Source organism: Apteryx mantelli, chromosome 6 (genome assembly GCF_036417845.1).
Source record: "Apteryx mantelli isolate bAptMan1 chromosome 6, bAptMan1.hap1, whole genome shotgun sequence".
Classification (NCBI taxonomy): Eukaryota; Metazoa; Chordata; class Aves; order Apterygiformes; family Apterygidae; genus Apteryx; species Apteryx mantelli.
The window spans coordinates 27914287-27938371 of record NC_089983.1 but is presented as its reverse complement, the minus strand read 5'-3'; the positions used below and the strand labels follow the sequence as shown (position 1 = coordinate 27938371).

Here is a 24085-nt window from a genome sequence, read left to right as displayed (position 1 = left end):
TATGGTTTTGCGGCAGCATAATTAAGTCGGATACATATTTACAAAATCCAAATGGAGAGAGGGCCAAGATAGTTCCTGGCTTGGTGAATTTATCTTTCTATTCCCAGTGCCGTTGACCTTGACTTGAGATGAAGACTGCAATGTGTTGTCCTCCGAAAGATTTTTAGAATAAGATAGCTAATTTTGGTTAGGTATTTTGTTGTAAAAATACAGAAGAAACATGACTTCAGCCACACTGCCTCTGGCACAAGCCTACTTTTGTAATAGGTGTGTACTGAGATATACACAGCACATACATACTTTTAAATAGGTCAGTAAAATTCTGTGTTTGTCTATTTATCTTTACTGCTATAAATGTCCATGAAGAACCTGGCTGCTATGCTCATAATATGAGAGGCAATTTTCTATTTGTTTTAACTACATATTGATAGTGCTTACTTTTCCTCTAAGGCTGTGTAAACAACTCCATCAGTTATTGGAGGAGTGGCTCCTAAAAATGGTGCTTTTACCTGTGTTCATTTCTGTGTTCAAAATCAGGTGTGATGAAGAGATCGCTCCCTTCTTTGGCTGTGAATGCTTCTGAAGCTAAATTTTTTCTTGGTAGCTACAGCATGGATATCTTTGTCCACTCTCTTAAGATAAAAATTTGTGTCCACTACCATTTTGCACATGCGGTGTTTCAGAATTCATTTTAACGTATAATCTGCATTATTATTTTATGAAGGAATAAAAAACCTAGTTCACTAAAATTAGCTCATATGCTGCAAATAATTTCCTTGGCAATTTAAACCTTGAATTATCTCTAGAGGTGGTTAGAAGAGTTAATATGCTTTTGGAGCAGAAGGATACAATAACCTTTATTTACATTACATCACAAAATGGTAATTTTAATTAAAATGAGCAATGGTCTCTCCAGGGACAGACATTTTCCTTTTAAATTTATTTAACCAATGATTAGCTATTATGGTTCTTTGAATTAATTAGTCTTTCCTGAGCTAGAGGGAATTAAAGAATTAAGAAATTCAGGAAGTAGTAAAGTCAAAATTTGAAGTTACAGGATTTGTGGTCACATACATTTATCATCGTAATGTATATTTTGTTTTAGCAATGACAGATTGTAAATACAATGCAAATTTAATTTTCAGACTTGATAAACTTAAATTTTTGTACTCATTTTTAAACACAACCTTGCAAGCTGAATTTCACATTGATGAGACTTCATCAATTAGAGTAATTTAATTAATAGATCATATAGATTATGTATGTTTTGAGTGCTTTATTTAGGTTTTGTTTTTCTGAATGCAGATCAGTTTTTCACAATCTAAACAGTTGTTCAGTGACATTCTGTTCATATTACATGAACACCATTTTACTATTTCTGCCACTGAGAATGTGATATGCAGTTGATAACTCATTAATTTCACAGTGTCTAGGAAGACAAAGAGGTTTACAAATGTCAAAAGATACAGATTTCGATGTTACAGGTTTCCATCAAATCTGTAAGTTTTCTCATTCTATTAATTGCTGTAGACATTGAGAATCTGTCTACAGATGAACTGGAAATAGTAACTTGATAGAGATAGGATCTCCATCACTTCCGAGTGTTGCATGTGCTTTTATACAGATGAGTGGGCTATATATGGATACAGTTATTTTCAGCTTCCTAATAAGCAGTTGTAATAAAAAACTGCAGCTATTAGTAGGGGTGAAAAATACCCATGCAAGTTTGAAGACCTGGACCTTTAAAGAATCATACTAGATTTTAAAGGTCTCATAATATCAGGAACATCTTTCACTCAGTAAAGTACACTGTCAAGTTCCTTAACATTAGTGATAAGCAGTGACTGTTCCCTTGGTTTATGGAGTTTATTCTCAATTGTCTATAAAGACCAACAGTACTGTGGTAGTGTAGTAAGAGGGATGGATGTCCCTGGTGGAGTGACAAGAAGTCTATCTGGGAAGCGTTAGCAATGTTAGGAATAGCAAGCTGCATGAAAGAAGGTAGTCAGAGAGAGAGTGTGAAAGAATCATCTGATGAGACAAAGTTTCTTTGCTCCCTTCTTTAAGATCTTATTGTCATCACATGCCAATATTTCAGTTTTTCAGTTAGTCACTGCAGATTGCTCTTCCCCTGGCATTTTTAAACAACTTAAAGCTTAGAGGCTTCTGGTGCTCTTAAGTAAAGCCTTATGTAGTAGCCGATGTTTGCCATCTCTGTGCTTTACTTCAAAGGGAATGTAAAGGCAGGAAGCTACCACCTGTTACTTCATGGTTCTAACTTCCATAATATTTGATTAAGTCAAGTCTCAGCATGACAAAAGACTGAGAAGGTAAAGCAGAAGTGCTAGACATGAAAGGAACGCTAAGATGCAGGGGGGGAGATGACAGGAACATGTATTTCAGCAGATGCTCTTAGGAGTTTAGTTACTTCTGCTTCCAGAAATCTTTATGATATTGTCTCTTTCCAAATTCTCTCTCCCCTAAAATGGGAATGAGACATTACAGATACTCTTCATGCATTTATCTGGAGCTGTGAGTAGGTGTGTGTTCTCTCTCTGTTCCCAAAACATACGTTTTCATTCATAAAACACAGAGAACATTGCAAGGAGAATCCCACTTGTGTTCTGTAGCTTAGCAGCGTCTCAGGGAATTTGCATTTAGTCTCTAATGCATCAGCCTTTTCTTTTGCGATTCTAGAAGGACGGCACTCCCATCCAGTGCAACCTTGCCACCTCTCAGCTTCTGACCACTTCGCTGCTAGAAGCTGAGTTTCTAGCCACTCTTGTGTTGCCATTTGTCTATGATCCTGAAAAGGTCAGCGATGCCATTTCTTTTTGCTTCTGCATGATACTTTCTGCCATACTCTTTTCTTAAGATACTTAAACTGTTAGCTCAGATTTAAACTTAAGCTGCTCCAGTTTGTGCTTCTTGACAGATTTCAATGACAAGGAGAAGTGGAGTATGTATATGCTAATCTTGTAAGAGTTTGTTTTTAGAGGAGGACTTATTTTTTCAAGTTTAATTATTCAGGTTCTCAAAGAAAGGATTTAACATACATTCCAGATGGCCCAGGTGTGTTTGGAATACATATTTGATGGTATGAAAGGCAGAAGGATGGAAATATGATAAGTAGTAAAAGTTGGTGTTGCAAAAAAATATAAAACATTTCTGACTGATACAGTATCTTTGCATTAGACTGACTGAGCAGCACTGTAATTGCTAGTAATGGCTGATTCCTACCAGTAGTTTTTAAAGTCAGACATACTTGTAGCATAGAGAAAACAGCTTAATTCCTTGTTCTACAATTAGAGAAACTGAGGAAAAGGGCATCTTGCTTAAAGTCACCCACAGATCAACAGCAGAGCTGGGAATGAAGCAATTCAGCATACTTTTAGATTAAGGAAAGCTCCAGGGAGCACAGATTTGTCTGCTCTTCTCTCATGAGCCATGGCGTAGAGGCCAGGTTTGGCACATAGTAATGGGAAGAATGTTGTTATTGCCTGTTGACTCCTAGCTAGCAGAACTAACTTGACCTTGTTTGCCCAAGTGTTTGTGAATTAGTACATATGGAGACGTCATAGTGCAGCCAGATATGGGAGATCACAGCAGTGGGCATCAAGCAGTCAGTTTAATTGTGTGCCATATTTTTTCCTAACTGCCCTATGATTATGGCATAGTACGATCCCAGTAGATCTAATATGACATTTTTAGTGGCTGTCCTCATTTGCTGGAATATAGGAAAGAACCCCCTAAACACCAAAGGAGAGAAAAAATGTCTCTGTTCATAGCCTTCTTTCCAGCTCTGACATAAGATACAACAGAAATATACTGTCAGCATCAGAGTATGCTTTCCTTACCTCCTGCCTTCTGTATGCTCCAGCCACCTCAGATCAGCTGCAGGCTGTAGTGACAAAAGGGGATGGTATCTAAGGGAGAAGATTTGATATAAATGCAAAAGATAACTTCTGTAATAGAAAGCTTAAATGGTAAAAGGTTCTGAAAGCTCTTTGTGCTCCCGCTTCTACAAGGACATGCCAATGACATAGAACAGATTCATTCCTGGTAAAAAGACAGACAAACCCTGACTTCATTGTACAGTAAATAAAAATATTTGGTGATTTTGAGATGCTCCCTAGACTTTTTCTGACTGAATTTCTATTGTCTATGGTAAAATTCTCATGGGTTTCAACAGGAGCAAAGTCAGATCCATACCGAGAGCTGTGATAGGTGCCATTCCATACAGTTTCCATTGTTTGTTCTCTAAACCATGTTTATGTGCTAAAACAAGTCAGCTGTGTTTGTTCAGCCCAAGTTAGATTGGGAAAGCTGTAGAAGAAGTAAAGCTATTTGCTACACCTAATTTTACAATTTCAGTGTGAGTGAACCTATCTTGGCTTTCAAATGTGCGCTGTAAATACATTATGTGATGGTTGATGTTAAAAATCCAGCTGAAAGAAGATTTATTAAGAAAACAGGTACTGGTGACATTTCAGTATTAGAGTATTTCTCTCATCGTTAAGGAAAATTAGTAATTTATGGCATTTACTACCAAAAGGCAGATCAATACAGATATAAGTGTGTTCTGAGCATCAGATTTTGTTACGCACGTGATAATTGACTACTTTGTCATAATCAATCCTTCATCCTGGTATCTGATTGTAGCAGAAGGAACAGTAAAATACATGTTATTTATCATGGGATGCTGGTTTGAGGCAAGAGACCTATTTAACCTATTATATACCCTCAGTGTCAGCCTTTGCTTTTTCCAAAGGAGCAACTGTATATAGTTCTGTAGCTAAGATTGTTTGTATCCTGTATGCCTTGCTGAATTAGGACTGAAAATAGAAATGCTGTTGGCAAAGTTACCACAGTTTTTTTGTTTGTTTTTTTGCAAACAGTAGTGACCTGCAACAGTGGGTGGTTGGCAGGCCTGGGAATGGGAAGCAGGGAAGCTTCAGGGAAGCAGACACATCTCTGAATCATTATTACAAATGTAATTCATGAACTGCCTTTTCCTCTCCACCCTTGTGCTGCATGTTACTGACCAATGTTTGCCACAGCTCTATATAATACAGAGGCAGGGAAGAACAGAGTGGTGGATATTGCATGGCAACAGGAAGGAACAGAGCGTTTTAACCAGTTAGGAACAATCTCATAGAAAGTTTATTTTTCCTTCCTTGATCTTTTACCATTCCCTTAAATGTGATGACATTTGTTCAGGGTATTGCTGACTTGATCAGAAATTTTCTTATAAGTACAATGCAGATAAAAGAGCTGCAGTTTAATTTATTTTTCTATAAAGGATTAAGCATCTCAGAAGAGACTGATTTGTGATATAATGCATTACTGTAGCGATGAGTGAATGCTAAACTATTCCTAACCACTCATCTTTTAAGAAAGTAAATAACTTAGGGCTTTACAGTTCATGACAAATGCAAAATTTGATGAACAGTACTGAGGAATGGAGTCTGTTGTATACACAGATAAGAACATGCTTCATCACAGCAATGTGCCATTGTTTAGTATCTGCATAACTAGGGGCAGAGTATCTGCATAACAATAATATGACACCAGTCAGCATACAAAACTGTGGTAGCTCTCTGCTTAAATATTCAACAGTTATCAAGGACATGCTGGCTCTGATGATAGTTTTGTCTTGTCTTTCTTTGTCCACCAGGAACTGAGCCTGATACTCTGTATAGTTCATGGAGGAGTCCTTAGAAGCAATGATGGGGTCCTTTTCTCTACTTGGCTCTCATTTAACTGTGCTACCTTTGTCCTGGAGAAACCCCCACAAAGCAATAACCACTTTGATTAGAATTTTGTTTTCTAAAAATTGTTTCTGACACAGTTCTACTGAACCTGTTTTATAATGAAATATCTTAGCAGTAGTTAGAAAGTTCTGTAGTGTGAGGAGAACAAATATGTGCCAGCATGTTGGTCTTTCATGCTCGGTAGAAGATATATTTGCAGTCCTTTTTATAATGCAAAGGCAAAGAAACATGTAGCTTGAACGTGGAGGGAAATAAAAAAGGCTCCTTTCCTTCCTGTTGCTACTGGAAAAAACGGATTCCTGAATCACTATCCCGCCACACCCCAATTTATGAAATGTGGCATTGAAGTGAGTTGGCAAAAAGTGCCTTCGAATGGATAGAAGCAAACTTGTACTTCACGTTTTATGCATTGAGGATGGATCTACATCATGAGTGATTTCTTTGGAAAAACTTTGAATTTGCTCTTTTTTCTTAAACAAGAGGCACAAATTCATAAAGGAAGAAAATACATTGAGAAGAAAGTGAGAAATTTCTATCTCAGTATCTCTGAGATAAGTTGCTCAGTTCGGAACACCTTTGTACCAGTCAAAAGTTTGGAAAGTTTCAGACCTAATATACCTGTCTTACATGATCTTGCTTGTCGGAGTATGCCCTTCCTGTTTTCTAAGCAGAAGGGCAGTCCAGTGGGGTCATGCTCTTGATTACGTTAATCTTCCCCTGTGGAACAGCCTTCTGATAGAAGTAGCAGAGAAATTATGGGGAAGAAAAGAAAAATGTCAGAATGTCAGAATCTCATCACTCTTTCTGCTTTTCCCTGTGGGAAATCTCTCTAGATGTCTCACTGAGGAGTTATCTCTACTCTCAGGACAACCTGATAACTCACTGTTTTCTGGATTCAGGAGGAGAGGAACTCAGCCCCTCAGGAAGACCTCAAGTCCTGTTCAAGACCCTGGATTGGACTAGATGATCTCCAGAGGTCCCTTCCAACCTCAACCCTTCTGTGATTCTGTGAAAACTCTCCTTTTCAGTGAGAAGCAAGTAGAGGGCAGGGCAGGGCAGTGTAGAGCTGTGGGAGGAAGGGATGGTGGAGGAGAGCACCATGGTGAGCCTGGGAGTGGCAGAGAAAGACCAGAGCAGTGGCAGTGAGCAGTTTATGTTACCATTTGTTGAACAGATCGGAGACTTTCTCTGTCTAGCCCAGATGCTGTGGATTCCCCATGTCTAACATTGAGTCTGATACACAGTCGTCATTTCCTCCAGTTAATAACCTATGCACCTTCTGTGCGTGTAGATGATAAACAGTGGCTAGATGTCTGGTTGGATATTCGGTTTATGAAACAAAATAGATTCCAACAATTCATTGCCAGTATATGAAAAATTGTCAGAAAATCTAGAAGTCTTAAAATTAAAAAATTAAAGAAAACAGAATGCTGGAGATGAATTATAATGTACCTAAGCTGTAAGAGTTAGAATGGCTTGCTTTATTTATTTTTAAAGAAAGCATTTGTGGCCAAAAGGATCATAATGGATCTGATGAAAGAGTATTTCTAAAAGAAATACTGCTGCTGCTGTACTTAGGTTTGGCTGCAATAATGAATTACATTAGTAATTGTTTTCTGTTTCTGAACCCACAGGAGATTTAGACCACCATTGCAGTTCTTATGAAATCTATTTCTTTCCATTTATTCATTAGTAAATATTAGCTCACGAATGCTGATAAATAGCTTCCCTTTCAGTCATCTGATTTGCTACTTGCAAAATGGCAGTTTACATTGTTGAGACATAGCAATTCCAACAATGTTATCATCCAAGTGCAAGCAGCCAGTGAATTTTTAGAGGCTGTCTCAGACAGGCCTGTGTGTATGGAAGTCTGTTCTTATTCCCTGCTAATAAATGCTTCATCTTTGCCTGTAATTGTGGCAGAATGGAAATGGTGCTTAGGAGCTTAGCTGTGAGATTGCAGCAAATGGCTGCAACCTATGTTTAATGTAGTGACACTAATGAATTCTGAGAATTAATTTTCAGCTAAGAAAGCATGATGGAAGATACTAGAATTTCAAATTAGGTATTGGATTGACTTTCATCAAGGCCAACATGTAAAATGTTTGTTTCCTTTTCATTCTCTACTTGCTTAGCCTTCACATTTTAGATCCAAAAAATAACAGACCAAGTATGACCATATTTTCATCATACCTCATGTAAAACCCATCTTGTAGTAGATGTTTTAGTCAATTTGATCAGTGCAGGACAATCTCACGACTTAAGGATTTTTTACATATTTTCCATGGGCCAAACAATTTGGTTTAATTTGCAGGTGCACTGCATTTGTTATTTTTATATATTATTGCAGCATGGTTGATGTTTGACAGTGCCTGATCTAACTGTCCACGTTGGTCTTAAATGAGTGTTCAGATGAGCATCTGAAGATATTTTAGTTTTCTCCTTTCCTCAGAAGTAAATCCCTCAGTGACATAACTTTTCAATATCTTTTTACTTGCACAACACACACTTTGATTTGTGTTTGCCACAATGAATACCTTCTGGTAAGTGACATTACAAGCACTGTTTTGCTACTACACTCTTCTTCTTTTAAATATAATATCGCTGGATTTCAGAGACATATGTTACTGCTTCTTCTTGTTTTGTTTTGTTTTTTTCCCTGGGCTTTATGTTTAGTACATTTCCCAGCTGAATATGCTGGTTAGGTATGGCAACTTTGGGCTCAGATACCCTTACTATTTATTTTTTCACATATTATTTTCCTATTTCAGACTGCAGTAGAAAAAACTGTAACAGTGTCCACCTTCATGCAGACTTTAGCACCATAACAGGAAGTGAATCCCCACTGAAAATTAATGAAGTCAGCTTCTGGTTGGGCGAGCACGCTCTCCTGCTGCTCTGGCTGGGCTGAACATTGACACTCTATATTAAATTAATTTTTGCTGAAGAACAGTATAGTGTCAACACTGCTTCCAGGGTAGACGATGATACCTTACTAAACATCTGAAGTGATACTGGCAGCCTGATACTTCCTTTTTTCACTAGCACATGGGTGGTGGTCCAAGAATTGTTGTTTTACATGTAACATTAGCTAAGAACAGCAGCATGCGTTCAGTGTGGCATTAAGAGAAGCACAGTTCAGTTGAAGTGGCCATGTGTAGAAGCAGAGTATTCCTCAGAATACTTGTCTACATAGAGAAGAAATAGGACAAAGGAATAAGTACCAAGAGGAGAAATGTAAGAACTATGTTTCTGGTACCGTGTGACAGAGCTCTTCATCCTGCACTCAGTCTCAGCAGACCTGCTGATGCACCAAACTGGTGTTGAATGTCTAAGCGTGCACTGAGCCCAGAGACAGTTAGTCAAGTATTGTGACTAAACTGGGAGCTGGTGACTGGCCCTGAGATGTAATAAGGAATAATTTCTATTATTGACTGTGTCAACACTTCTGTTTCAGGGTAAAAAGGAGAGTGTGAATCTGTATACACTTCCATTCCCTATGGCCTGCTTTATCTTTCTGCTGCTGTGTTTCTAATGTGCCAGGAACTTGCTATTTAATTGGATGGATTAAACTAACTTCAGTGGAGGTTTACATTCCTCTGCCCTGGAGTAGACGCGCTCAAACAAGAAGTTGCGGATGTGAATTTCAGAAGCTGTTCCTCACCCTTTCTCAGCTGTTAGTTGCTGGCTCTCTGCTGTGTTATGGCATCTGACTAACCCTCTGAAAGGGCTCCGTTCTTCAGGTACAGATACAAACTTGGCATGATAGCAGGTAGACTCTTGAGCTTGGAACTGAGAGTTTGATCACAGAATTGCGTGGATGTCTTGTGTGTCATTAGCTTTGTTGTCTAGTGAATTCATGAAGTTTCACTCATGTTTCAGCTGAAATCCTAAATGACCGCAGGCTGAGAAAATACCTTATTGCCCGAGAACAAAGACTGTATATGGATGAAATGATATATAAACTTCCTTGGGAGTTGCAAAGCTGAGGAGTAGCACACATGGGAAATGAATAAACAGTGGGGGATTGGCAAGAGTAAGCAACAGAAGGGAATCCTCAGGCAGCCTTCTCCCTGACAGAGCTTACCTGTGCCCATTAAAATACATGCCAGTCCCAAACAGCTTGCATTTCAGCACATAATGGAGAAGACAGAAGAATGTTTTCCCTAAAAAGTGATCCTTCCTTTTCTTCTTGTCAGACTTTCTCAATGACTTCAGAATCCTAGACATCTGGGTGTTTCACCTATGCAACATGTATGTATAAAAATATATCTGTTGCAACTTCTGGATCTTGTCAATAGAGTATCTTTGGAGGTCCACTGGTCCTCCAAATTTATTTTATTTTTTACCACAGGGTAAAAGATTTTCTCGTTCTTAGCACTTTGGGTAAACACTGGCTATTCTGTGTGGAACTGTGTAACTTCTTGTAGAGATTCCATTCAAAACCTAATGTTTTTATTATCTAAAAAGTAGCTGGCATGACATATCTTCACTTGGATTCAGTTACATTACTGTAATATCCCAAATGTATTCTAATGTAACAGGAATAGTTATATATTAACAATATAGCATATATAATACAGATCTGTAATTACTGTTAAAGTGGTAAAAATCACATGAGTTATGAGCTTTTCAGAATGAAATCACCACTTCAGACACTTGCCATCAATCCATGTTTTTGCATACTGCACAGTTTTTTTATTTTTTTTCTCTCCCTTTCAGATTAATGGTCTCTTTCCTTTCACATGCTTTTTTCCTCTTTTTTAGGAAACATAAATATAACCAGGATTGGCATGGACCATCGTGTCTGTGTGGGTGTACTGACTTTTAAAAAACATGGGTAACAAAACAAAAAGAGGGGAGGCTCAGAATCTGCTAAAGGCTAATGATGGATTTCTTTTCATGGGAGGACAGGAGTGGTATTTATAGCCTTGCACTCACAGGAATGGAGATAATGCAGGTTCTGTTAGCTTAGTTTTTCTGTCAGGAGGCTCCAGTTCTAACTGATAGCAAAATTCACCATAACAGTTATAAAACCGACAGCACATTTTACCGTCAGTCTTTTCTGGATATGACGTAGCAAGAAGAGACTGGGAAAATGGTTTTCAAGAACCTAAAGTATTAAAGTTATGTCCAGAGACATTGCAGGATCATTTTAAGACCAGACTTTAGCCTTCAGTAAAGTATTTGAGGTGAGCCTGAGCTTTAATAGTTGCTAATGTGTTCGGTAATTTTTGAAATCAATGAATGTGTATGATACTTTAGATATAATTTAAAATTTGCAAATTGCTATTGATACTGCCAGCATATCAATTACTCTAAAAGGCGTTGAAGTTTTACTGAACTTTTGGGTAAAAAGGTAATCTTTATCTGTGATATATGTCTCATGTTAAGGAAGTACTTCACATGTATACATATAATAACTGTGTCACTTAATATCAGTGAATATGAAATGTAATTGTGAAGTATGCTGATATGAATGCTTCTCATCATATAGACTCATCTTGGGCTGTAAAATAAAGGGAGATGTATACTGGATTGCACCTTTTCTTTTTCACATTCTCAAATAATGTCGATATTATTCTTTGAGTAAGATAAAATAATTTAATGCAAAGAGGAATTGGAGGACACTCTGAAGAGTTCCGATCCCATTAAATCACTTTTCTGTTTGGACTACATTATTTCAACTTTGTTGTACAGAAAATAATTATACTTTAATCTTGGCTTCCTCAATTTTAAATCTTGATTATACAAATTAGCCTGACACTTTATGCTAATAAATAGGATGTATCTCTTTATTCATTACTAGATCACCTGTTCCTATCACAGACAGAACTTTGTTACCCTAGTCAGCATTTAAATCTGACTCATTTATTTCTGTTCCAGTCTGAATTATGTGGGCTTGCAGAATTTTCTGTGATTCTTATACTACCACTTGTCATCACAGTATATAAGAACTAGCTGAAACATTCATATTAAAACAGAACAAAGCTGTTTCAAATTGCTCTGGCTAGTGTTGCATCACAAATTTCACTTGTGTTTTTCATTAGGCTGTATCCTACAGTTCTTGTTCAAAATGCTCATTGGAGAATCACTAGAAAATTACAGTGAATGAGATACTGCCTCTTGGTTTTAGGCTATGTTTAATGTGTATTAACTGTACAGCAGTTAGAAGACAAAATGTCATTTTTTATAGTAAACTAGTTCAAGTTTAAAAAAAACAATTGAAATAAGTTGACTGACTCAAATTCATAAACTTTATACTAATACAGTTGTAGAGTGAATTCACTTAGTTAAGTACCTTGTGCCAGATTTATTTCACTGTAATGGAAAAGTAAATGTAGTCTCTTTGCATACTCAGGAACTCAAATTTGTGGAAAAAGGAACACCTGTACGATAACAACCGCACAGTAAGCCAACTCAAATCATGCTGTAATGAAATAACATCACTGCTATGAGACCACTCTTTCTCTGTCATAGGTGTCTTATTAAGGATTTTGAAAAGCGTCCTTCAGTCACCCACCTTTTGGAACATCCATTTATTAAACAAGTGCATGATAAAGATATGTCTCTGCAAAAACAGCTGGCTGAGCTCATCCAAGAACAGCAGCAGCTAGGCTCCGTAGCCAAAACAAGGTACTGTACAACATAAACTCTTCAGCCTTCCCTTTCTACGCTTACCCTGGAAGCACAATTTGCAATTTGAAATGCACAGATATTTACTATTTCATATGATCATATTGATGCATTGATTAGCAATTTTATTAGGAGTAAGTGCTGCGTGCCATGTTAACGCAAGGAACATGCATTCCCATTCATGTCTTTTAAAGGTAATTTGATCTACCATAACACAACCTTCTCCTTCTTTCTCCAATATTTCATATGTATTGCTTTTGGCTTAATCACAAAGATGCTAATAATTCCAGAATGTTCTGATCTTTGGAAGTACCTTTTTATCCCTACTGGCAGGACAAGAAACTTTATCATGTTTTGGTAGCAGACCTTAAAAATGCAACTATGAACAATGAAGTGACTATTAGAAAAGGTTAAGAGAAGAACACTTAAAAGTTTGCTGCTTGATTAGATACTATTAGTATCTAATAAATATTAAGTAAAGTATTATTATAAAGTAAAGAGGCTATTCAGTACTTAAAATAATTGTTTTGTCTGTAGTTTAATAAGAACTGCCATTTTTCATGCAGCCTAATAATTAATTTCAAAACTGCTTAAAAAGTAGTGATTGTGCAACAGCAGCAGAAGCTATTTTTCACTTTAGAGGCTGATTGTAAATATGTTTTATTTTGGTTGTTGTCCAGAGGGTGGCAGAATTTCACTGTTTTGAAAGAGAATTAAATGCAAATGAACACACCTTCCCAAGCTCAGCAATCATTCTGTGATATGAAATCTTTCTAGTGCAAGATAAGCTCTGGCTCATTATTATAAACAAACACCTACTAATGTTGATGAAGAAAATTAAATGTCATGATTCGTAAGTCATAATATGTGTATATTTATATGCCTTAAGACTCTGTAGCTTAAATGCTAAAAGCCCCCTGCAGAATGTACAAGTTAAATATAGGAATGCCTGTTCAAGGTGAAGACGATTTCTCTGATTTTTTTTTTTTTTAAACTGGAAAAACGTACCAGGAATGCTTACAGTGGATGAAGGAGCTAAATATGTCCGGGTTACACTGGAAGATTTTGCTGTATCTCATCTTCTAAGCAGCTCTCTCCCATGTAACACCTCACAGCAGGTTGCATACAGCTGTGGGTTGGATGGGGAGAAAGGTATCTGAGTTTTCCCAGCTGTTGACCATATAGAAAATCTAGACAGAGTGAAATGATCCTTGTGCTAAGAGGAGCTCTGAAATGTATTCCTCATGGTATTCCAACCAGTTCTTCAGGTATCTCTCTCCATAATGCAGGTGAGCAGGAATCAAGACCGAGCCTGCAATTCTTTCCTCAACCCTTTCCATAAACTAGCTGGGAGTCCAGTGATAGGCAGGCTGCTGTACATATGCTTACGCATGACTGGAACAAGGTGAGGGATTTTGCTTCCCAGCAGCCCCAGTATGAATCAGTGCTTACCTAAAGGAGGCTAAATCTCCGTCCATCCTCTCACCACTTAAGCTATCTTACCTAACTGTTCTTCACCAAGGGTGATTATTTGCAATATGCATACAATACCATCTGCAGCTTGCAGTTTTGAAGAAGACTCTATTGTAGTATCTTATCTCCCCTCTCTAGTCTAAGTTCTGTTATAGTCTGTGATTCCGCCTGGATTTGTGTGGCCAACTAGCCTCAGGTTCCTTTTCTCAGCTCCTTATCTGACCTATCAGTCTCCATTCGCTGCTCATTCTCTTTGTCCATAAGGCCTTGTTCTCCTTCTGGACCCAGTTCATTCTTTCTTCTACCTCTGGCACTCCAATAGCTTCTGTTTCCAGTCTCCCTCTTCTTCAGCAAGTCCTCATGCAGGTTCTCCTCTTTTTCAAGCCATTTTTCTGTTCCTGGTGTTCCTCACTAGATACATGGCTCCCAGACCACTTTTTTTTTTTTTTATCACCACTGAGTTCACCTTTCTATTTCAGTTGGTATCTGAATTGCGGACTCATCAAACAGCCAGACGTTGTCTTCCTTCCCAGTCCTGGTTTGTGTCTGTGGAGTCTTTCACTTCCAGTTCTGTTACAGTTTCTCTTCTACTCTTAAAGCTTTAGTCTCATCACACACTTTGTCCCAGGCTCATTCTTTCCTGAACGCTTTGTATTGCTCTTAGTCCTCTCTCTGACTTAGATGACTTCTTCCTCTGCCAATGGACAGCAGTGGAGGCACCATTAGGCTACAGAAGAAATGATCTTCTTTTACCCTCACTTTGAATCCCTTGGCCTGATGGCCTGTAGCACTGCTGTTAGAGAAGGTATTTCTGATTGCTGTAGCCTTGTACTACAGTATCCTCACTTGTTCTTTGAAGCACCAGCCCAGTTTGATGAGAGCTAAGAGCATGCTCAATGAGCACAAAAATTTCACCACTGAGATCTACAAAGATTTGTGACTTGATCAAATTTGGACAGACTTTAATGAGATGGCGAAGGTATGTCCCTGCAAAATATTAAGTCTATGTGCCAAACAAAGGGGACTTAAGTGCGTTGTAGGAAGGATCTCAAAACATTTCCTAAGGTAAAAATCAATTTTTTTTTTCTGTTTTCAGGAACAGCTGGAAGGATCCACACATCCTTCATGGAAAATAAACAGACTAAATAGTTACAATTTTGAAGAACAGAAGCATCTGAAAACAATGCTTTATGTTAAGAAGTGTTGGACCTCCTTAATGCTAGATACTTAGTTGCTGAACACTTCTTTTGTAAAGCCCTACATGAAGTTGCTCCTAACTAACCAGCACTAAAAATGGCAATTTTATACTTCTGGAAGTAGGAAAGTTCTAAATTTTCAGTAGGTACTTGCTACTAAACAGTTAATATTGGATTATAAACATAAGATTATTACAGGAGAACCAACCACCAGGAGCATCTAATTATAATTTTTACCAGAGGCATAGACTCATAATAGTAAAGAGCTTAGCTTCATAATAGGGAGAAAGTACCCCCTAGGAAAAATGGTATCAGTAAAAAGCCCTAAAAAACTCTCTAATGCATTTATAAAATAATTTTCAGTACAGAATCTGACATGCAGAAGAACACAACCAGGTGAAGAAGTTTATTGGCATTCATTTGTAGTGATCTGTAGAAGTCCTCTGAATGTATAGTCACCACTTCAAAGTAAATTGGCCATTTAAAACCCATGCTGAGTAAAATCTTTATACTATACCTTTGGATATATGTGCATGCTCTTTTTCTGTTTGTTTATTGGTGTGCACATGACAGATACAATAAAAGGTGCATTAATTCCCTGGTGTTCAGAGATATGTATTAAAAAAAAAGTGGATGCCTTTTTTAGTAGTTTAGCAACACTATAGATCAGTCATTCAGAAGATGAGAAAAGGAATATTTTCTCCCATTTACACTGCCATAGAACTCCCAGAGAACAGGCTGAAAATTTCTAGAATGAGGACACTGGTGTTAATAGCACTTGTACTGTGAAGAAAGCCAGGGGGTCACTAGTGATGACAATTGATCATGAAGTGATCACAGAGTGCTTTGCATTTGCATCTTTTGGTTCTTTACCAACTCAGCATTTGTGTTTTCTTTATAGGATTCTCTTCCCTGTGTGAACCATCCCACTTTTGTCTATTTTGGGCAATCAGTTAAGATCATTGTGCTTGAGAGCAAGCCTGCAGTATAGAAATTCAGTACTGCTGACTTGGAGACGTTATGGGACTGTGCTTGCATATGATTCATATTTTTACTCTGCAATCTACTAGACAGAAACTGGGATCCGGCAGGTTGAAGGAAAATAGGAAGATACCAGTTGGTGCTAGATTATTGGTACTGGTTGCATTATTTATCTGCTAGCATCGTGAGCTGGTCAGGCTCAGGAAGGGGAAGGAATGCATGGTAGCAACAAAAGGGACTGAACCTTTCAGTTAGATTGGTGTGATCCATCTTTTCTAACCATACCTTTACTTGGAAGAAAAGCTCTGAGTAGGTAGGGTATACAATCACTTTGCCCCTGTTGGAGACACATACATTGAGGCTGTTTAAATGACAGTTATTTTTGTGGCCTGACCACGCTATATGCAAAGGTGTGATTGCAGGTTGTGAAGCAGTATGACTTAGTCTAAGCTAAGCATCCAGTCATTTATCCATCTTGGACAGAATTAGTCTTGCTTTACATCAATGAAAGTATACTCAGACTCATTTAAATTTATTCACCACTTTCTGTTACTGTTAAGATTGTAAGGGGAATTGCTACTGGGGAGAAATGGACTGTACGAGACAATGTAAGTATCTTTGGTTTTTTTCTTATATTTAAATAACATATGCATAATGGACTAAGCCAGCAGCTGAACACAAGTTCTAACTAGTGCAGTGAAAGGGAGTACAAAGGGATCTCTAAGCCACTTTTCCAGCTTCCAGGTTCCCAGCCAAGTTCAAGTCAGCTTCTGGTCAGATTTATTCCTGCCAGTCCCACATCCACAGAGTGCACTGGCAGTGAGATCACTGGAGTGACATTTCAGACATACCCATTTATCCTAGAAACTCTGAATGACCTTATGCTTATTTCTAAGTTTTTGGATATATTAGCTGTATCATGGCTCTGCGTGGTCTCATTTGAGTCTGTCTTAGTGCAGGCTTGCTCAGTTGTGTTTAGAATATCACAGAATCACAGAATGGTTGATGTGGGAAGGAACCTCTGGAGATCATCTAGTCCCACTCCCCTGCTCAAGCAGGGTCACCTAGAGCATGTTTCAAAGGACTGTGTCCAGACAGCTTCTGAATATCTTCAAGGATGGAGACTCCACAACCTCTCTGGGCAACCTGTTCCAGTGCTCAGTCACCCTGAAGAAGTTTTTCCTCATGTTCAGACGGAGCTTCCTGTGTTTCAGTTTGTGCCCATTGCCTCTTGTCCTATCACTGGGCACCACTGAAAAGAGCCTGGCCCCATCCTCTTTACACCCTTCCTTCAGATACTTACACGCATTGATAAGGTCCCCCTTCAGTCTTCTCTTCTCCAGGCTGAACAGTCACAGCTCTTTCAGTCTCTCCTCATGAGAGATGCTCCAGTCCCTTAATTATTATCATGACCCTTCACTGGACTCGTTCCATGTCTCTCTTGTACTGAGGAGCCCAGCACTGGACACAGCACTCCAGGTGTGGCCTCACCAGGGCTGAATAGAGGGGGAGGACCACCTCCCTCGACCTGCTGGCAACACTCTTCCTGATGCACCCCAGGATACCATTGGCCTTCTTGGCCACAAGGGCACATTGCTGCCTCATGCTTAACTTGGTGTCCACCAGCACTCCCAGGTCCTTCTCTGCAGAGCTGCTTTCCAGCAGGTCAACCCCCAACCTGTACTGGTGCATGGGGTTATTCCTCCCTAGGTGCAGGACCCTGCACTTGTCTTTGTTGAACTTCATGAGGTTCCTCTCTGCCTGTTTCTCCAGCCTGTTGAGGTCCCCTCTGATGTATCAGCCACTTCTCCCAGTTTGTTTTCATCAACAAACTTGCAATTCCTTTAAGAAAATAATTTATGTCCAGCAGGCAGTTCCACCTACTCTGAGGGCACCTACATCAACACTGTGGATTTATTTCAGTTGCTTTGTGACACTGTGGGGCAAAGGTCTGGCCTGAAATATATTAGTGATTTTACGTCAAAGTCTAAGGGTGCAGTTCCAAAAGTGAGCTCAGCACATTGTCAGGTCCCACTTTCCCCACCCCACATCTTGCTGCACTGGCTCTAGGGCTTGTCTGACTTCCTAAGGAGCTGATTGAGTTCACAAAGCCAGCGGAAAGCCAACTTGGCAAAACCAAAGAAACAAGAGGACTGTTTTTCTCCTGGTTTATTGAGCATAGCTGACTCGCTGTGGGGTCACTCAAGTGGTGGAGCTAGTTCAAGAGAGGAGGGAAAGCCACAGAGCTGGAAGAGGGGAGCAGGATCCCTTTCTTTGGCAATGATGAGAGCTGCATCACAGCTCAACCTTCTCATTAAAGCATATCCTGATCTAGCAGTTCGCTGCTGCTGGAAAGGAGAGATCTTGCTTCTTTCTCTCATTTTCCCACAGCTCCCAAGAACAAGCTCACAATGCTGTTTTTATTTCAGCTCCAGTGATTGTCAACACTTCCTGAACTAGAATTTCTAAAGTGGCAGAAAAAACTAAGCCTGCAGAAAAGGACATGGTGTTCTACTGTGCTAGTGAGTGCAGGGAGGGATGCTTCAACTAATACAGCTGGAGTAGAAGAGGGAGTACCTCACATGACCAGGAGCAAGAGATGGGAAGGGGAGGAAGAAGCAAGCTGTTCCCTTTTGGCAGGATCATCTGGTCTGACTTCAGGAGTCACAGCCTGAAACTTCTCCTCAATTCAGTTTCTTTCATTCTTTGTTTATAAACTTATTTGTGTCCAGTATAGCTAGGCTTAACTTCAGCACAGTTCTTCATACCACAGAACTTTAATGGGCACTTAGCTGTCTTTGCTGAGCTGATAAGAACATACTAACACACGCATTTGTTACTATCATCAGTTTGTTGATGACAAACATACTGTTGCCCCTCTGTCATGAGATAACTTACTGGAGAGCTTTATGCTCTATTATTTCGACTAGGTGAGAAATTAATAAAAATAAGGTTTATGTTATTAAAAAGTAGGAATTTTAAAATGAAAAAGGGCATTGACAATTCCTCCTGCTTATTTTACTGAAAAGCATGCAGTTTGAAACCTTTCCACAAGCTTTAAATTATTTCCCCTAAATTATTTTTATCAGTAGGATGCAGATACATCCATATACAAATAGATGATTTCAGTTTCAGAAAACCCAGCTAAGACACCTCATTCTCCACACCTGTAATGAGGAAGAAACTTCTTTTTTTTTTCCCATCTGTTGGAATCCTTTAGAGTTAAAGCCTTGAGTTTTGCCATTGACTTAAGTGAAGTTAAAATCTCAGCTTCAGCACTCCACTCCTCCTTTGACAGTTTCTTGTGATCTCATGGGGGAAACCCTTGCAACAGGGTCCCACATCACAGCTACGTCAGGATGAGCTGTGGGTATTATCTTTACCTCTTCTTCCTCATATACCTTTCATGAGCTATCAGTTACTATGTGTTTGTTTTGTCTGGTTTCTAACAATACCAGAGCATAAATGCTAATTAATAGCAATATACTTTTCATTACTAGCTTTGCCATAGCAACAGTTATATAAAATTTAATTTAAAAGAGTGTATCCAGTGTTAAATAGACAATTAATTCTTATAGAAGTTTCTTAATCCCTGAAATGTAAGGAGGTTTTAAAAGAAAAAGATAGAGCAGCATAGAACTCTGCTTTTCATTGATATCCTCCAGCAAGATTGAATTTTTCTTTCCCATCTCTTCTAAAGTCAAATACATCATTGCTTTTTAACATATGGGTATGGATTTGCAGCTCATCTTGAGAGCCAGAGTGCTCTTATTCCCTTCAATATATAGGTGCCTCTGGGCATGAAGCATTTTTTAAAGTCAGAGAGGATGGTGTTACAGGCTCTGTCCATTTCTCTCTGTTTTGTTTTTTTATTTTTCAATCCTGGACTCACACAAGGACTATGAAATGCTTTCAGATTTACAGGTATATTCATATTTATACAAACAGTGGCCTTATATGCATAAAAATGTTGGGAGAATGAGAAATGTAGTTTGTTCCTAAAAACTTGTACCTCGTGTAGCATTAAAATGAGGAACTGGAAGAAAGTAGGAATCTAAGTTACAGTAAGGTGTAGATAACAGAATGTGCAAATATTTGTCAGGAGTGATAAGCAGAATTATAATAATATTTATTATATAGTAATATTAAATGAGTGTTATTAAAGATTTTGTGGCTAATTCTCTGTTCTGTAAGTAAAGAAGGGTGTACAAGTTAAGTGGTTAGTAATCTTGCTGTATTTCAGGGATAAATTCTTCAAGATAGAGATTCATGCAATTGCATGTCAGTAAAATACTAAGAATGTTTAGATACCATCTGAGTAATAATACAAAAATATGGTGGAGTAATAATTGTGCTTTACTTCTCATTCTCTGTCCAAATTACTGTGTAACCTCTGTTTATCCCTTACCCCCATATGCCTCTATTCCTTCACTTATGAAATGTCTTTAGTGCCTTTTCTTGATGCATTATGCTTACAAAAATAGACAACTGTTCTCGGAGACAAAACTTTGTGTTTACTTGTTCTGTAAAGCACCTACTCTACCTTTGGTTACTGTAAACCTATTCATGAGGAGAAAAATGTGTAACACCTGAAGCTCTAGCCATTTTTTATGCCATTCTTTCTATCCTAAAGTCTGGAAAGACTCTGGATCAAGATACATTATAGTATGGGTATTGTTAATTTTCACTTAACATTAAACATTTGCTTTATTTGTGTAGATAATAGTTTTGTTAAACAGTGTTTGGGTATGTTGGATAATCCATTAAGGGAGAATTATAAAAGAGAGCTGTTCACTTTCCAAATATATTTTTCGATCTCTTGAACTCATTTTTGTGGTCAGTTACTTTTTTGATTCATAGTACGAGAGATTCCAGCATCCAGGCTGATTGCCAGCCTGCTGAAGAAAGAAGTCATATGGGACTTAGACTGTTTCCTAATATTCCTAAATGGTAAATGACTCTTTGTGCTGACTGTGTTGGCAAAGTGCACTGCAAAAAGTGGGCATGTTCTCTGGAGCTTATTTATAAACCCAGTCAAATATTATCCCCATCTTTTTATGCTTGTCAGGACTTAATCCAAACCTGGCAAAGCTGGCAGCTGGCTCAGCGTTTGAGCAGTGGAAAAAACATATGTCCGAACTTCCAAAGTCCTTTAAGGTAGGCTGTATATTAAGTTCCATAGTGTTTAAAGAGTTCATGGAGCTTATCCTGGAAACATTTGAAAGAGAAACTAAAATTTGGAACCCCAATAATCTGGCTATTCTAGCCCTCCCTTGCATGAATTATGATGATAAAATTGTGCATCCTTCTGGAAGACTTACCCAGAAATGTAAACATTCTATTTCATTCCATCAAAACCAAACAAAACATATATAAAATACTTTCAGTGGTTTGTGAGTAGGATTAATGGAAAAATGAAGTGTAACTGAAGGTTTGAAAAATATCAACAATCAGTAAAAGTGAATGAAATGAATGGAAATTTTCTGTAAATTTTTTACTTGAATGCATAACAGTTAAGAAATCATCAATTTATGAACAACCTTAAAATAATAAATCCCTGTATCCAGTATAGCAATCAGGAGAAAATCTAAAAAGCAAAGTCACAGCAGTGTGTGAGATGGAGAAATTCAAATGTAGTAGCAGATCTGTTTCTACCTTTGGAGTGTGGAAGAGGAGTGGAACATCAGGAAGGAAAATACACCATTAAAAGTTAAGAATTTAGAAACATGGGAGAAAAGTCTTCACAGTATGCACTCTAAAAATGTTGCCTTGGTGACATTCTTACAAGCCATCTTTGTAAATTTTAGATACTCTTGTGACTGAAAACTATCTCATGGAGGTCCAAATACAAAGTGTCTAGAGAGCTTTAGAGTATCTATTGTAGAATTTTGCTGGTATTAGAAGATGAAAAAGTGTTGGATATCATTTGTAGTATAGGTATGAATTATATTTCATTTATAGGTCCCTGTGTGGCATTCAGCTGTTTTAGGGGCAGTTAATGTGGGTAAGCTATGCCAAATGCAGTAGATAAGTCTATAATAATTGTAATATAACAAAGGGATGTTGATAATGATCAGTTGACATCTGCCTTTATTTTTTTTATCCCTGTCTATCAAATATCACTGTAGCTTAAGTTGAGCAAAACCATAGTCTTCTGTATTTCCTCAAGGGATTAATAACTCCTGATCTAAAATTCCCGTAATTTAGCTGGTGTTTGAAAGTTAATGTTGATCAAATATCAAATGGTTTTCGTTATGTGGTTCAAAGTGGCTGTTTCCCAGTTATCAGCAGCTTTGAAGAGGCCAGCTCCAGACGTGGCTCATTCTTCTCTCAGAGGTTTTCCTACAGTCTGGGTAGCTTATGTTCCTCTCTATAAATAGACTTCTTTTTAGGAATCAACCAGAAAAGCTCTTCTACTAACCGCTGGTTTCAATTTTTAAAAGAATGAGAGAACTTCTGGTGTTTGGGTAAAGAAGTTTGTAAACAAGTTTACTATATACAGTAAAAAGTTATGAGTTTACTCTTCTGGGCCATCCTGGGCCAATGTGCCACTGCTGGTCGCCATTTAGAAGTTTGTTTCTGTAATGGGGAACAGACCGTGTAAGACTTGGTATGTTCAGGCTACCTTGTCAGATATCAGGATGAGGCTGTGGTGGCTTGGCAGCTTTTCCCTTCCCATTAGCCAGCTGGATTACAGCAGTAGTCCGTCCAAGGAAGTAATTCTTACAAACAGATATCCAGCTTCTTTGCCAGCTCACATTTAGTTTTGAAGCAATTAACTGCAAGGAACTTGATTGAATCCAGCCAGTAATTTCCTTTGGACTCAGAGATAATAACAGAAACAGAACCAGAAATAGTCCTCTGATTGTAAAATGCTGTACACTCAGGATTTAATGTGGGCTAAGTGCAGTTCTTCTAGCCATCATCTGTGTGAATATCAGGGCACTTAGTTTAAAATCTGAAAAAAACCTCAAAGCTACTGCACTCCCCAAAACCATTTCTTTGTCTTATTACAGTGTACGTGTTTTTACTGGAGGTTACACAGATTTTTATTATGTTTGCAGCATTTATATTGTTGCAGTTAAGGTTGTGTCAGTGTTTCTGTTATGATCTTGCTTTAAAATTTTACTCCAGCCTGAAACATGATGTACAGGAGCAAAATATTCACCATTTGCAATGCACAGAAAAGAGACCATGCTTCTCTGATATAAGTCAGTAGCACATTTTCCACTAATTCTTCTCACTGTGTTGAGTATTTTCTTGTAAATCTCAATTTGGGTGCAATGCTATCTTCATCTAAAAATTAGTAATAATGTAAAGAAGAATGAGTACAAAAACAGTTTTTTCTGTGTGAGTCCTAGAAAAAAACAGTAAACATCAAATACTGTAATTGCATCAAGAGGCCAAAGTAAAGGTGCCCTTCTAGAAGAGTGTTAGGGGTGAAAGGGAGAGAGCTCAGGGAGGAGACTTCCCAATAGACATAAAATACTTGGTTTACATTGCTTTATTCCTCAGGCTGGGCCTGCCAGCAAGGTGACTTTTCAGTCTAGAAGTACATGTGGTGCATTTAGATTTTCTTTATTCAGAAGTCGACTAACGCTTCCTAAGTACTACTGTTGCTACCATGTGGGTTCATAGCACTTTGGTTTTTTTGCCATGTTACAGGCTGCCCCACTGCTGCCTGTCTGAACAGAACAGGTGACTTCTATAGAGCTTAGGAGAACGTGGTGCTCTGAATGAAGATATGACCAAACTTTGATGTCAAGTAAATGCAAAGTGCAGCATCTTCAGCTTGATGGCAGGGTCATAGGAGGGGGTAAGGTGGAAAGCTGTGAAAATACGCAGGAAAGAAGTGGAAGTGGTGGAGTATGTATTTCAGCACTTTGTGCATACAGCTGTTGGCAATGCACCTCCATTACTATGGCTGGCATCCAGTACAAAAAAGATTTTCTTTCAAACTGTCTCCTCCCCACAAACAGAACAAATTAATGCTGCCCTCTTCATGAAGTTCTTATCGTGAGGAAG

General features: G+C 38.3%; 1 protein-coding gene across 1 annotated transcript in view; it reads left to right on the top strand.

Annotated features, from left to right (window-relative positions):
- Nucleotides 1-24085, top strand: part of MYO3B (myosin IIIB) — a 199470-nt gene that overhangs the window by 56150 nt on the left and 119235 nt on the right. Inside the window, exon 9 of the mRNA XM_067298626.1 lies at nt 12255-12410. Coding sequence (XP_067154727.1) covers nt 12255-12410 — 156 coding nt within the window. The remainder of the gene's footprint in view (nt 1-12254; nt 12411-24085) is intronic.